The sequence below is a fragment of the Diabrotica virgifera genome, chromosome 5, assembly GCF_917563875.1.
Source record: "Diabrotica virgifera virgifera chromosome 5, PGI_DIABVI_V3a".
Taxonomy (NCBI): domain Eukaryota; kingdom Metazoa; phylum Arthropoda; class Insecta; order Coleoptera; family Chrysomelidae; genus Diabrotica; species Diabrotica virgifera.
Genome location: NC_065447.1, coordinates 70,100,013 through 70,112,609, shown reverse-complemented (window position 1 = coordinate 70,112,609; position 12,597 = coordinate 70,100,013). Strand labels below are relative to the sequence as shown.

At 31.1% G+C, this 12,597-nt stretch overlaps 1 protein-coding gene across 1 annotated transcript; it reads right to left on the bottom strand.

Annotated features, from left to right (window-relative positions):
* Positions 1–222: 222 nt before the first annotated feature.
* LOC114329247 (uncharacterized) lies at positions 223–12,292 on the bottom strand. The gene is made up of 2 exons (XM_028278293.2): positions 12,124–12,292; positions 223–577 (listed from the first exon to the last, which is right to left on the bottom strand). The coding sequence occupies exons 1-2, from the start codon at positions 12,224–12,226 to the stop codon at positions 372–374; spliced, it is 309 nt and encodes a 102-aa protein (XP_028134094.2). The 5' UTR covers positions 12,227–12,292; the 3' UTR covers positions 223–371.
* Positions 12,293–12,597: the final 305 nt, after the last annotated feature.

Genomic DNA, 12,597 nt, shown 5'->3' with positions numbered 1-12,597 from the left:
AGAATCCAGGTCCGAACTAAAATATTATATATTCATTGTGACGTTGAAACAACACCCTGTGTATTTAAATTTTCAAATCCGTTTGCACTTTTGAAAAGAGCACAAAAAGATGAGTTTACAGGTTCGCTTTAATTATTTGTGTAGAGAATTCAATGACTTTAATTTTGGAAATAATTATATACCTATATTGAAATTTTAAGAACTCTCAAATTAAAAGGCAGGTTTTTAAAGCATTTTTATTAATAAATTATTAAAGTTAGTGAATAAATATCCATTTTAAAAATAATCAATCATTATTTACTACATTGGAACGACCCACTTAATAAGTACAGGAAAAATCTATACTATACTTTTAGAAAATATTTAATCTCCTATTTTCTAAGTCCACATACTGGTCCTGCTATATCCAAACACTCTTCATAACTCTTAAAGTTATTTTTCGTGGGAGAGCAACCTTTATGAGCTTCTTCTTTTACACAACCACTAGCAGCGCCATTTGCATCCCATCTCCAAGCATCATATTTACTAGGAGGCCACTCGCAAACATAGGCTAGAAGCTCAATGGGTGAAACACAATCTAAAAAAAATAAAAAAATATTTTTATTGTAGATATTAAAACATACACCGACATATATACCTCCATTTACTCACTGTAAAATATTGCAAAACTTCCAAATTTTAAAAAACCGCTTGTATTGACATGAAATTTGGCACACGTATAATAGCTAACATGTCACAGGAAAAAGTGACAGCGTGCTGATGAGTACTTTTGAATTGGGGGTGAGTTTTACCCCTTCTCGGGGCTGAAAAAATGTACGTTCAAAATAAGTTTGGAGTTGGGTGAACTGACTGATTATAAGCAACTTTGATCTTGAGAGTTTTTCACTAACTTAACATTTTTCTAGTTATTTGAGAGTGAATATTTAGTTTTTCAACAATAAAAAACACGTTTTAGACCATTTTTCGCAAATAACTCAAAAAGTAAGTATAATATTAACAAAAATATTCCTATAAAAAATAAAAATATAGCCCATGAAATAGTCAAGTTGATAATACAGTATCGCTATAGTGCGGAAAAGTTGCGATTGGTAATTACAAGAAAAACAAAACAAAAATTATTCAAATCGGACTTTATTTTCCGATCGCGCAACGGGCCTAAATATTATGAAAAAATGAAATTATACCTTTTTTTCGGAAATTTTTATTTATTCCCCATGTATATTTTATTTATCGCTGTAGTAAAATTTATTTACAGTTTGCATGATTGAGTAATAAAAACAATAGTTTTACGCACTTAACGAATATCTTCTGATCCCGCCAGGTCAATCAAAATCTATAAAAATTTGAAATTGTTGATGATTTTGATAAAAAAAAAAACATTTCCTGATCTCATTTTTCTGTTGCATTGTGAAGCTCTTCGCTTGTTTAGATATTGTATAATAATATTTAAACGACCCAGAACTCACAACAAGAAAGTGGTTGCACTTTTTACTCCACCCACACCCTTCTCTCCATAAACCAATGAGTGTATCTTTTTTACATTATTTACATAGTACATTTCTTTTTCATTTGTTTGTGTCCAGCTTTTAAACGTCAACTTTGAATTTTAATTTGGTGATAAAATCTGGTAGCATGGACCTTGATTTAAGGGTTGCCTTAATGAATCCATCTCTTGATTGGGTCCCACATACATTAGACGATACTTCCGTGACCACCTTTACGTACCGCTGGACAGCTTGAGTATGGCAGGGATGGTTTTGTACATTCCAGTCTGGTGTGTTTCCTGATATAATGTAGCAACTTATATCTTCATCTGAAACGCTTTGAAGAACTGGTGGAGAAGATAGTTTTGCAACATTCCAATCTAATATTTCAGTGTAGTCCTGTGCTTCCAAATTTAAAGTAGGAGGGATGAAATTTCTAATACGTTTGTCCTTGGCTTTAATCTATCCGGCTTTTAACACTCTCCTTGGCCCCAGCTCTCTAATGTGTTTCCTTTCTCCCTAGTACTTGAAATTTTGAAGCACTACTAAACTGAAATAATAGACTGGAATATAATGTTGCAAAACTATTGCAGAGTGTTGTAAAACTATCTTCTCCACCACTTCTTCGAAGTGTCAAATGAAGATATAAGTTCTTGCATTACATCGGGCGACAAACCAGACTGGAATGTACAAAACTATCCCTGACACACGCAAGCTGATGAGAGGTACCTAAAGTTGGTCACGGAAGCATCGTCTAATGCAGGGGAGGCAAACCCGTCGATCGCGACCCCTAGGTCAGTCGATCGATGGCAAGAAAAAATTATCTACCTACCTACCTATTCCCGTCCTAAATATTACGAAAATTCCTAGTCGGTAGATCGCCGAGAATTAGAAAGGCAAAAAATAGATCTCGTGTACGATTAAGTTGGTCACCCCTGGTCTAATCTATGTGGGCCCCAATCAAGAGATGGATTCATAAGGGTAACACTTAAATCAAGGTCCATGCTGCCAGATTCTACCACCAAATCACAATGCAACGTTGACGTTTAAAAGCTGGATATAAACGTAAAAAAGAAATTTACTATGTAAATAATGGAGAGAAGGGTGTGTGTGGAGCTAGAAGTGCAACCACCTCCTCGTTGAGAGTTCTGGGTTGTTTAAGTATTGTCATACAATATATAAACAAGCGAAAAACTTCACAATGTAGGAGAAAAATGATATAACTAAATGTTTTTTAATTTATCAAAATCATCGAAAATTTCAAATTTTTATAGATTTTGATTGACCTTACGGGATCGGAAGTTATTCGTTAGATGCGTAAAACTGTTGTTTTTATTATAGACCAGGGCGCATCTGTAAAAATATTAGTACATTTGGACGTTGAGAGGTGACTCAAATTTTTTTGCAGAAATTGCTTGAAAATAACTCAAATAATAATATTTGAGTTATCCTCCCTCTCAAAAAGGTCCGGAACATTGTTTAAATAATCAAAATGTCAAAAAATTAAGGAAAAATTCGATTTTTTTCTTCGTTTTTTGATTATAACTTTAAAAGTATTCATTTTCGAGAAAAGTTGTGTTGACATAAAAGTTGCGTAATTAAATTTTCTACAATATAGAATTGGTTAAAAATTTAAAATGTTCACCCTTGTTGCAAAAGAGCAATAATTGCGAAAAACCATACAAAAACAAGTATTTGTATTTTACGTTTTTCAACCATTATGCTACACTTAGGACCTTCATATTTCACCCAGAAAAACTTTATGATACAGTAAAACAATACTGTAAATTTCATTAAGATCGGTTTAATAGATTTTACAAAATATATTTTGCAATTAAGCTTTCGCAAAAGAAATCAATTTTTCAAAATGTTACAGGACTGAAAATAAAGCAGATAGCAAGTTGAATTTTTTTTTCCTATAGGAATGTACTGTACCTTTCATTTGCAATTTGCAAAAATTAAAATCGATTAACTACCACGGCGCCAAGAAATTTTTAAATAAACATTAATTATTGGTGCTGCGTGCAGGACAGCGGATAGTTTGCTCTAATTGGGCATTACAATGACCTTTGATAATGATTGATACATTTTAATTTTTATTACATTTCGATATAAATAAATAAATTTGTTTATTGCAAAATAAAAACCCATACTCTATCCTTTGAAATAACACTTTTTTTAGCAAAAACTTTCTTTGTTCATATATTTTAACTTAGAGAATAAACGTTTATTATTTTTAAACATATGCAATTGTTTAAACAATATTTCACAAACAATAATAAAATTAGTTTGATTTTTGTGGAATTAAAATAATAAAATACAGCAAAATATAGAGTAAGAAAATAATATATAGATAAAGATTGGAAGAAATTTTGGTGGAAACCAACTTGTGTGAATCGAACACCGCTGTTCTGCGCGTACCACCAATAGTTAATGTTTATTTAAAAAAATTCCCGACGCCGTGATAGTTAATCGATTTTAATTTTACAAATTGTAAATGAAAGGTACAGTACACTTCTATACGTAAAAAAAATTTCAGCTTGCTATCTACTTTATTTTCAATCCTGTAACCTTTTGAAAAAATGAATTTTTTTTGCGAAAGCTGGATTGCAAAATTTATTTTGCAAAATCCATTAAACTGATCTTAATGAGATTTACAGTGTTGTTTTAGTATATGATAAAGTTTTTCTGGGTAAAATATGAAGGTCCTAGGCGTAGCATAGATGGTTGCAAAAAGTAAAATGCGAATACTTGTTTTTGTATGGTTTTTTCGCAATTATTGCTATTTTGCAACAAGGGTGACTATTTTTTAAATTTCTAACCAATTTTATATTGTAGGAAATTTAATTGTACAACTTTTATGTTAGTACATATTTTCTCGGAAATGAATACTTTTAAAGTTATATTCAAAAAAACGAAGAAAAAAATCGAATTTTTCCTTCATTTTATGACATTTTGATTATTTAAACAATGTTCCGGACCTTTTTCAGAGTTAGGATAACTCAAATATTATTATCTGAGTTACTTTCAAGCAATTTCTGCAAAAAAACTTGAGTCACCTCTCAACAAATGGGCCCTGGACTATTACTCAACTATGCAAACTGTAAATAAATTTTACTATAGCGATAAATAAAACGTACATGGAGGGTTAATAAAAATTTCCCAAAAAAAGGTAAAATTTCATTTTTTTCATAATCTTTAGGCCCGTTGCGGGATCGGAAGGTAAAGTCCGCTTTTAATAATTTTTGTTTTGTTTTTCTTGTAATTACCAATCGCAACTTTTCCGCACTATAGCGATACGGGATTATCAATTTGACTTTTTTCGCACCACCCTAGTGTATAACACTATATTATGAAGTCTGTAGACCAAGTTAACGCAAAGTTCTAGCTAATGGCCAGAAGGATCATTCACCAAATTCCAAATCGAATATTTCCACGTAGAATAAACAAAAATTCAAGCACTTTTTCAAAAAAACTCATTATAACTTTTTTAAAGTGTTTAATAATAGCTTTATTTTTGTTTAAAATAGTTATTTATGAAACAGTTCGTGAAGTATGCTTTTTGCGAACGCACGCGATTTTTAGAGCACGACCGACAACGGAGCGAGTGCTATACATCGCGTAAGTTCGCAAAAAGTACTTCACGCACAGTTTCATACAATATTTTATCTATGATAAACAAATAAAAAAACTGTAACTCTTTGTCACTGGAATTAATTTCTATTCTACAATTTTTAGAACTTTGACATTTAAAAATCCTAACTACTTTTAAACTTTATAACTTTTTAAGTCATTACTCATATTGTCATCACCATGACAACGCGAAAGTTAAGGATATTTGATTATGAAAGTGTGCCAAAAAGTGTGTTATTTGTGAAAGTGTGCCAAAAAACTAGGGATGGCGGTTATTGACAAAAAACCGGTTTTCGGGTATACCGGTTTTTTCTACTTACGGTTTAACCTGGCGGTTATAACCGGCCAAAAAAACCGGTTATCCCAAAAACTGGTGTTCGGTTTTTTTAATCAATAGCAAATACCTACTCAATAGGTTAAAATGTTACATTTATATTGCACTTTAGTTTGCTCAATTTTCCTCCCGAAAAATTGCCCAATCATTTAAACCTAAACAAAATTTCCCAGACGCCAAATTACCAATAAAATTGGGCGAAAGTTCCCCAATCTACGTATTGTGTTGTCTATTGGGATATTCCCAATAGTGATGTTCGGTCTACCGGTTCTTCGGCAAATCTACCGAATTTCTGATTCGATCTACTGAGTTTAAAAATATATCCAAATGCATTTATATTTTACTTAAAAATAAATTGGATAACCCAATATATCTTTTATTTTTATACCATAAAAAAATTCAGCAGTATTTTTAATGCGTTTGTGTAATACCTTTTAAGTCCTAAGAATTAGGTATTGTTTAAAAATTACATAATGGAGATTCCTAATCTTATTTCGGTATTCATAATCATAACGTACAAGAGTTTCAAGTACTTAAGTATAAACAATTATTAGGATGATGGTTGGAATATCGATTTCAAGCAGATAACTTAGGTACAGTTTTATGTAAATATTACCATCTAAAAATAACTATTCCCACACTACATAAATTAAACTTATTGTTTCGTAAAAGCTGATGTAGCACTTTGGTCCAGTTCTTTATTTAGTAAACAAAATTTGAATTATGGTTGTTTGGGATATGAAATTACTTCACATATTATTTTTATAATATAAAAAATATGATTGGGATCGATAATGGATAGAAATCTCTTCATTTTTCTCTGAATGAAAATTTTTTTTCAGGGGTACTAGCTTATTCGGTTTTTCACCGGTTATTACCCTAAAAAGAAAAAACCGGTTATAACCGGGACTAAAAAACAACCGATGCAACCGGTTGTTGTAAATTAAAAAAACCGGTTTTCCGTTATAACCGGTAGGTTTTTCCCATCCCTAAAAAAACCCATTGAAAGTGTGCGAAAAAGTAAATCCCATTTAATAGTTATTTATGAAACAGTTCGTAAAATATGCTTTTTGCGAACGCATACATCGCGTAAGTTTGCAAAAAGTACTTCAGGCACAGTTTCATACAATATTTTATTTACTCTACCATAAACAAATAAAAAACTGTAACTCTTCGTCACTGGAATTCATTTCTATTCTCCAATTTTTAGAACTTTGACATTTAAAAATTTTATGACAACGCGAAAGTTAAGGATATTTGATTATATGAAAGTATGTCAAAACAGTGCGAAAAAGTAAGACCCATTTAAAATACATTGTTACCTCACGCACACTTTAAACACCCCACGCACTGCTATCTTTTATGACAGTTTTCACAAACTAAAAACTTACACATAATATGACATAGAATAGATAAAATACATTGTTACTGCACGCACACTTTAAACCCTTCACGCACTGCTATCTATAATGACAGTTTTCACAAACTAAAATCTTATACATAATATGACATAGAGTAGATAAAAAAGTTTTTAACAGCAAAAGTAAGTAAGTTACGCCCAAATGAATGTTTGTCCCTTTTTTGCTCAAGTTTAAATTGTTTAAGGACCCGGTGTCAAAGTGCCTTTTTAAAACAAAAGAACTAGCCCCTATGTTAAGATCTGTACATCAAGATCACACACGGGGCAACACAGGACTCTAACCCACATGGATGTAATGTGAAACGGATGAACCTCACATATTGAGAGTTGAATGTCAACTAAACTAAAATTAAAATAAGCCAGAAAAACAAAACCCACGTTGTTTTACTACTTAAATAAAAAAAATTGCTTTAAAACCCAATTTTTTTCAAAAATAAACATTTTGAAACAATAAAACTCATAGATTATAAACAATACATAAGTAAAGTAACTTACGAAGCGGAAAAGAATTTCGTATAGGATATTAATTAGGGGGCAATTTTTACAATTTTTTTTATAAAAATTTATTAGGCCTTATTTTTGAGCATAACTGACTTACTGTTGATGCTAGAAATTTTTTAAAAACAAAAATAACTTGAGTCTTCCTCGAAAATTAACTTAAATTGAATTCATTAATTAATTAAATTAAATTAATTAAATAGTTAATTGGTTATTTATTTCACGTTGAAATATTCGATTTGGAATTTGACGAATACGGACTTAACTTTCATTAGCTACAAGTGTCCTCTATTATATTGGGTCTAAAGAAATCATATACACCATTTTTTCACTTTTTTATAAGCTATATTTTTGCTAGGAAGAGTTTTTTCGAAAAAATACTTACTTTTTTAGTTATTTGCGAAAAGCGTCTAAAAACGTATTTTTTTGTTGAAAATGAACATATTCACTCGCAAATAACACGAAAAGTAAGGTTAATTAGTTAAACAGAGAAATAAGGGAAAAAGATATCGTGTTGGTGACACAACCCCCTCCAGGCCGAAACCAAATTTTTTGAGTAATATAGTCATTTATAATAATAACCTATATGTTTCCTGCAGCCGATTTTGATGATATACATAGTTATAAACAAATGAAAATAAAAAAACCGTAAATTTTCGTTTTTTCGTCTATTACTAAAAAATTGGGCATTCTAAACAATTTTGAGAGTAATAAACTAATAAACCGTAAAAAAAACTTCAATATGGCGTTCGCTGAATATGTCTATCCTTATTGGTTGCTTAGAAAATTGCCAAATAAATCATAAATTTTGAGTTTTTATAAATATCCATAACTTATTTAAAAATTAACTTAGAACCTTCTTATTACACGAAATGCTGAGACTTATGGTGCTTAAATCATACCCTAAATTTCAAAGCAATTGGTCAAATAGTTTAAAAGTTATTTAATTTGTTTTTCCAAAATTAATTTTTTTGCAACACTGTAAGTCAGAAAATGATGAGGCTACAGTAATATTTTGGATAGTTTATGAAAGAAGAAAATTTACAGTATTTATTTAAATTAAAAAAAAATGACAAAAAATAATTATAAATATTGCAAAATAATTTTGCAAAAACATGTGAATTAAAAAAATGGGGGGGCTAACTTTGTCCCTAAATGTCCTAGAGCAGTTGTTTTTTTTTCTAAATGTGTAACAAAAATTCAGTCTTTCTAAATGTGAAAAAATAATTTTTCTACGGGTGACGGTTAAAAAGTTATTCTAATTGTTTATAAGTAAGCAAAAAATCGACATGTTTTTGCAAAATAATTTTACACTGTTTAAAATTATTTTTTGTCATTTATTTTTAATTAAGGTAATAGTATAAATGTTCTTCTTTCATAAACTGTCTGAAGTATTATTGTAACCTCGTAATTTTCTGACTTATATTGTTGCAAAAAAAAATGAATTTGGGATAAACAAATTAAATAACTTTTAAACTATTCGACCAATTGCTTTGAAATTTAAAATATAATTTAAGTACAAAAAGTCTCGGCATTCCGTGTAATAAGAAGATTCTAAGTTAAGTTTTACCTAAGTTATGAATATTTATAATAACTCAAAATTTATTATTTATTTTGCAATTTTCTAAGCAACCAATAAGGATGGGCATATTCAGCGAATGCCATATTGAAGTTTTTTATACGATTTATGAGTTTCTTACTCTCAAATTTGTTTAAAGTGCTTAAATTTTTGGTAATAGACGAAAAAAGCGATAATTTACCGTTTTTCGATCTTCATTTGTTTATAACTATGTATATCATCAAAATCGGCTGCAGGAAACATTTAAGTTAATAACATAGATGTCCATACTACTCAAAAAAATTGGTTTCGGCCTGGAGGGGGATGTGTCACGAGAAAAATCTTATTTCTCTGAACGCAAATACCTGGTATTCTGGTCTGCGTTAGCAACTACAGACAACTCGTGTAGAATTTCTGCTCAGAAATTTCTTTTCAGCACAACACTGCACTTGCACATGATAATTGGAGTTCTACAGTACATAAATATTATCATTTATATCAAAAGAAAAACTTCCATAGTTTATTGATGAAAGAAGTAACTGCTCTTGTGTTATTATTATGGTAGGGGAGTCCAAGCGGGGAATTTTGCAATTACTCGAGCGCGTCAGATTAGCATATGTGGAGAAACCTGGTACCCTGCAGATGTACCTCTACCATATATTGGCTCTTAACACAGGGGAGTTAGTTAAGGGGGGCCCGAAAAAAATGTATCCTTAAAAATACTCAAAATTGTCAGATTAAGATAAGGTCAGTTAAGTACATGCAAAACAGTGTATATTTCAAAAATCTGACGATTTGAGCCGGGCGTAAGGAAATGGGCGAGTCCCAAAGTTTCACAAGGAAAAAGCGAATATTTCGCGAAATGAATGACAGATCGAAAAACTCAAAAATATGTGCTCAATATTTTTTAAAATCTATCGAATGATACTAAACACGATTTCCCACGGAGAGGGGTGGGGGATAAATTTAATATTTTAAATACGAATCCCGCGATATTTCGCGAAATGAACATCAGATCGAAAAACTGTAAAATACACTTATTCAATACTTTTGAAAAATCTATCCAATGGCACCAAACACGACCCTCCATGAAGATGGGGTGGGGAGTTACTTTAAAATCATAAACAGGAGCCCCCATTTTTTTATTGCAGATTTGTATTTCTTACGTAAAAATAAATAACTTTTATTCGAAACATTTTTTCGAATTATGGATAGATAGCGATATAATCGGAAAAAGCGATTATTGGAAATGGAAAATTAAATTAAAAACTAAGCTCCCACTAAAATGGAAAATTTTACTTAACTTTTTTTGGTTTTAGGACCTACTCTTCGCAACCCGATAGTTCTCCATAACGCTCGAGTGACTGCACATTTAGCATACTTTGCTCCCCTACGAACTACAGGGGTGAAAATAAAAGAGAAAATTTAGTGTGATTTCTAATGGAAAATATTTCGTTCCAAAGACCCTTTTTATTTATTCTAAGGGACTTTCGGTTCTCGGTAATAAAGTAGTCTTTCATTCTACGTCTAAATTTTTCAAAAATTCTTATTAGTTTTCTCAGGATTCGAAAAAAATGAATACATTTAAAACACATTGAAAATTTTGACATGCGTCCAAATTTTACATTTTGCTCCGTTCTCCCTAAAATTGTTATCTTTTCTTTAGTTTGACTAAAGAAAATTTATGATGGGTTTTGTTAAACGTTCATATTTTGACCGAAGACTGGGGACTGCGCATCCCGCGACACTTAAGTCACTTTATTTTGCAGTAACATACTCTTCACTCACAGAAACAAGCACGCACAGTTGAGGCGTTCAGAGCAACAGTGGCCTAACCCCAAAAACGAAGTTTTGAGATAAATGCAATCTTTACATTCGTATTTCCATTATGCTTATAGGATGGCGCTACAGATCATGTAGCGCCATTTAGCCAAATATAGATGTAGGTTGTGTAGACCCTTGTTAATTTGAACATTGAATGTTGCTGCTTTTATTGATATATTAATTTAACAATTCTCAATTTGTGGCTTAGTCCACTGTTGCTCTGAGCGCCTCAGTTATGTATGACCTACAGAAAACCACAAAAAATACCGATAAAATACCGGTATGGTATTAACTACTACACCCATCATTCCACTTTCCACAAGAAATCTCCTAAAGACCCGTCTGAACTTAACTCTACATCCGACCAAACTTAAGTTCTTAAACTGAACTTAAACTCTTCAGTACCACCGCAGCGGCCCGATTCTCCAGGAACTTGAACTAGAGACTCTCACTTCAAAACTTAAACTTGTAACTTCAACTGCCTGATTTAAAAATTTTTAATCAATCTCAAACTTGGACCTCGTGTCCACGGTCGATTCCTCCTACTCTCGTCTACCATAACCTTTTGTAACCAATAAAAAATATCTATAATCTTCCTCCCACTCACCCTTAACCACTGAAGAAATTAAAGTATATATCTCTAATCATGATATACCACAAGAATTCTACATGAACATTTCCTATGAGAATCGTTAATTCAGCGAATATGCACGTGTGCTTTCCAGTTGCGAATTATGGATAATTTTAACCGTGTAACTTATCTATTCAACACATATCTATTCAATAAGATGATGTAAACATCCGCCGTAAGAAGAAATATTCCTCTACGCAAAAGTTCAAAATAGGTTTCTGTCGGTGATTGAAAAGAAAAACTTCAGATTATAAACACACTAAAATTTCATATTGGATTATACTCAACGGTTTTCAAATGGAAACCAGTAGACTTATAAGCAAAACTTCCATTATAGCGGTGGTGTTCAATAAATACGGTCTTATAAAATCAGATATAATTAAAAAATAAGGGGTGAAACGATCGTATCTTTGGCAACGTTTCAATATAATAGTTACTAACAGATAAGCATCAAGCGACTCTTCTTTTATGCAAATAATAGAATTAGTTTAAGAATTTCTGAAATTGCTCGTGCAATGACGTGTTAAGAACTAAAGCCTTGTTTTAAACTAAATGAACGAAATTTTTTAAATTGTAATGGAAAATTGCAAGAAATGTTAAGTTATTTGCAAACAACGCTACCCATGATCAAATTTAAATAATAAAAGATTTCAGTTTTATGCATTTCTGCAAAATTTGTGCCAAAGCAAAAGTAAATAATTGAATTTTAAAAACAGCAAAACCAAAACTTAAGAAAATTACCCTCTAAAGTGAAGGGATCGTCTTCAGATCTGGCCAGGTTGTCTTGAGATGGTAATCTGGCATTCACAGAAACAATCAAAAACAATAAGAGAATAAATTTCATAGTTTGAATTTTTAAGTATAACACTGAAACAAAGTTTATATTTTAAGAATCAATAAACAGTTATGTATAAACCAGGTTTATATAGATACCTTTATAGTTCATAAATTTCTTATATTAAAAAACTAATTAAGATTAAAAAATCAATTATGAAAATTAATTTATTTAAACAGAAACAATAAAGAATAGGATGTGGGAGTACCAACTTCTATATAGTCCGCCTCATCTTGACTTTACAGTATAGGGAATATAGGCAATGCAGTCCTTATGAGAGTTTTTAGCGCGGTGATGCCGATTTTATCAAAATAGTGTAGGAAACAGAGGTTGAACCTCGCAAAATAGACACAAGTCCGGTTTTATTTTTTTGTGGTATA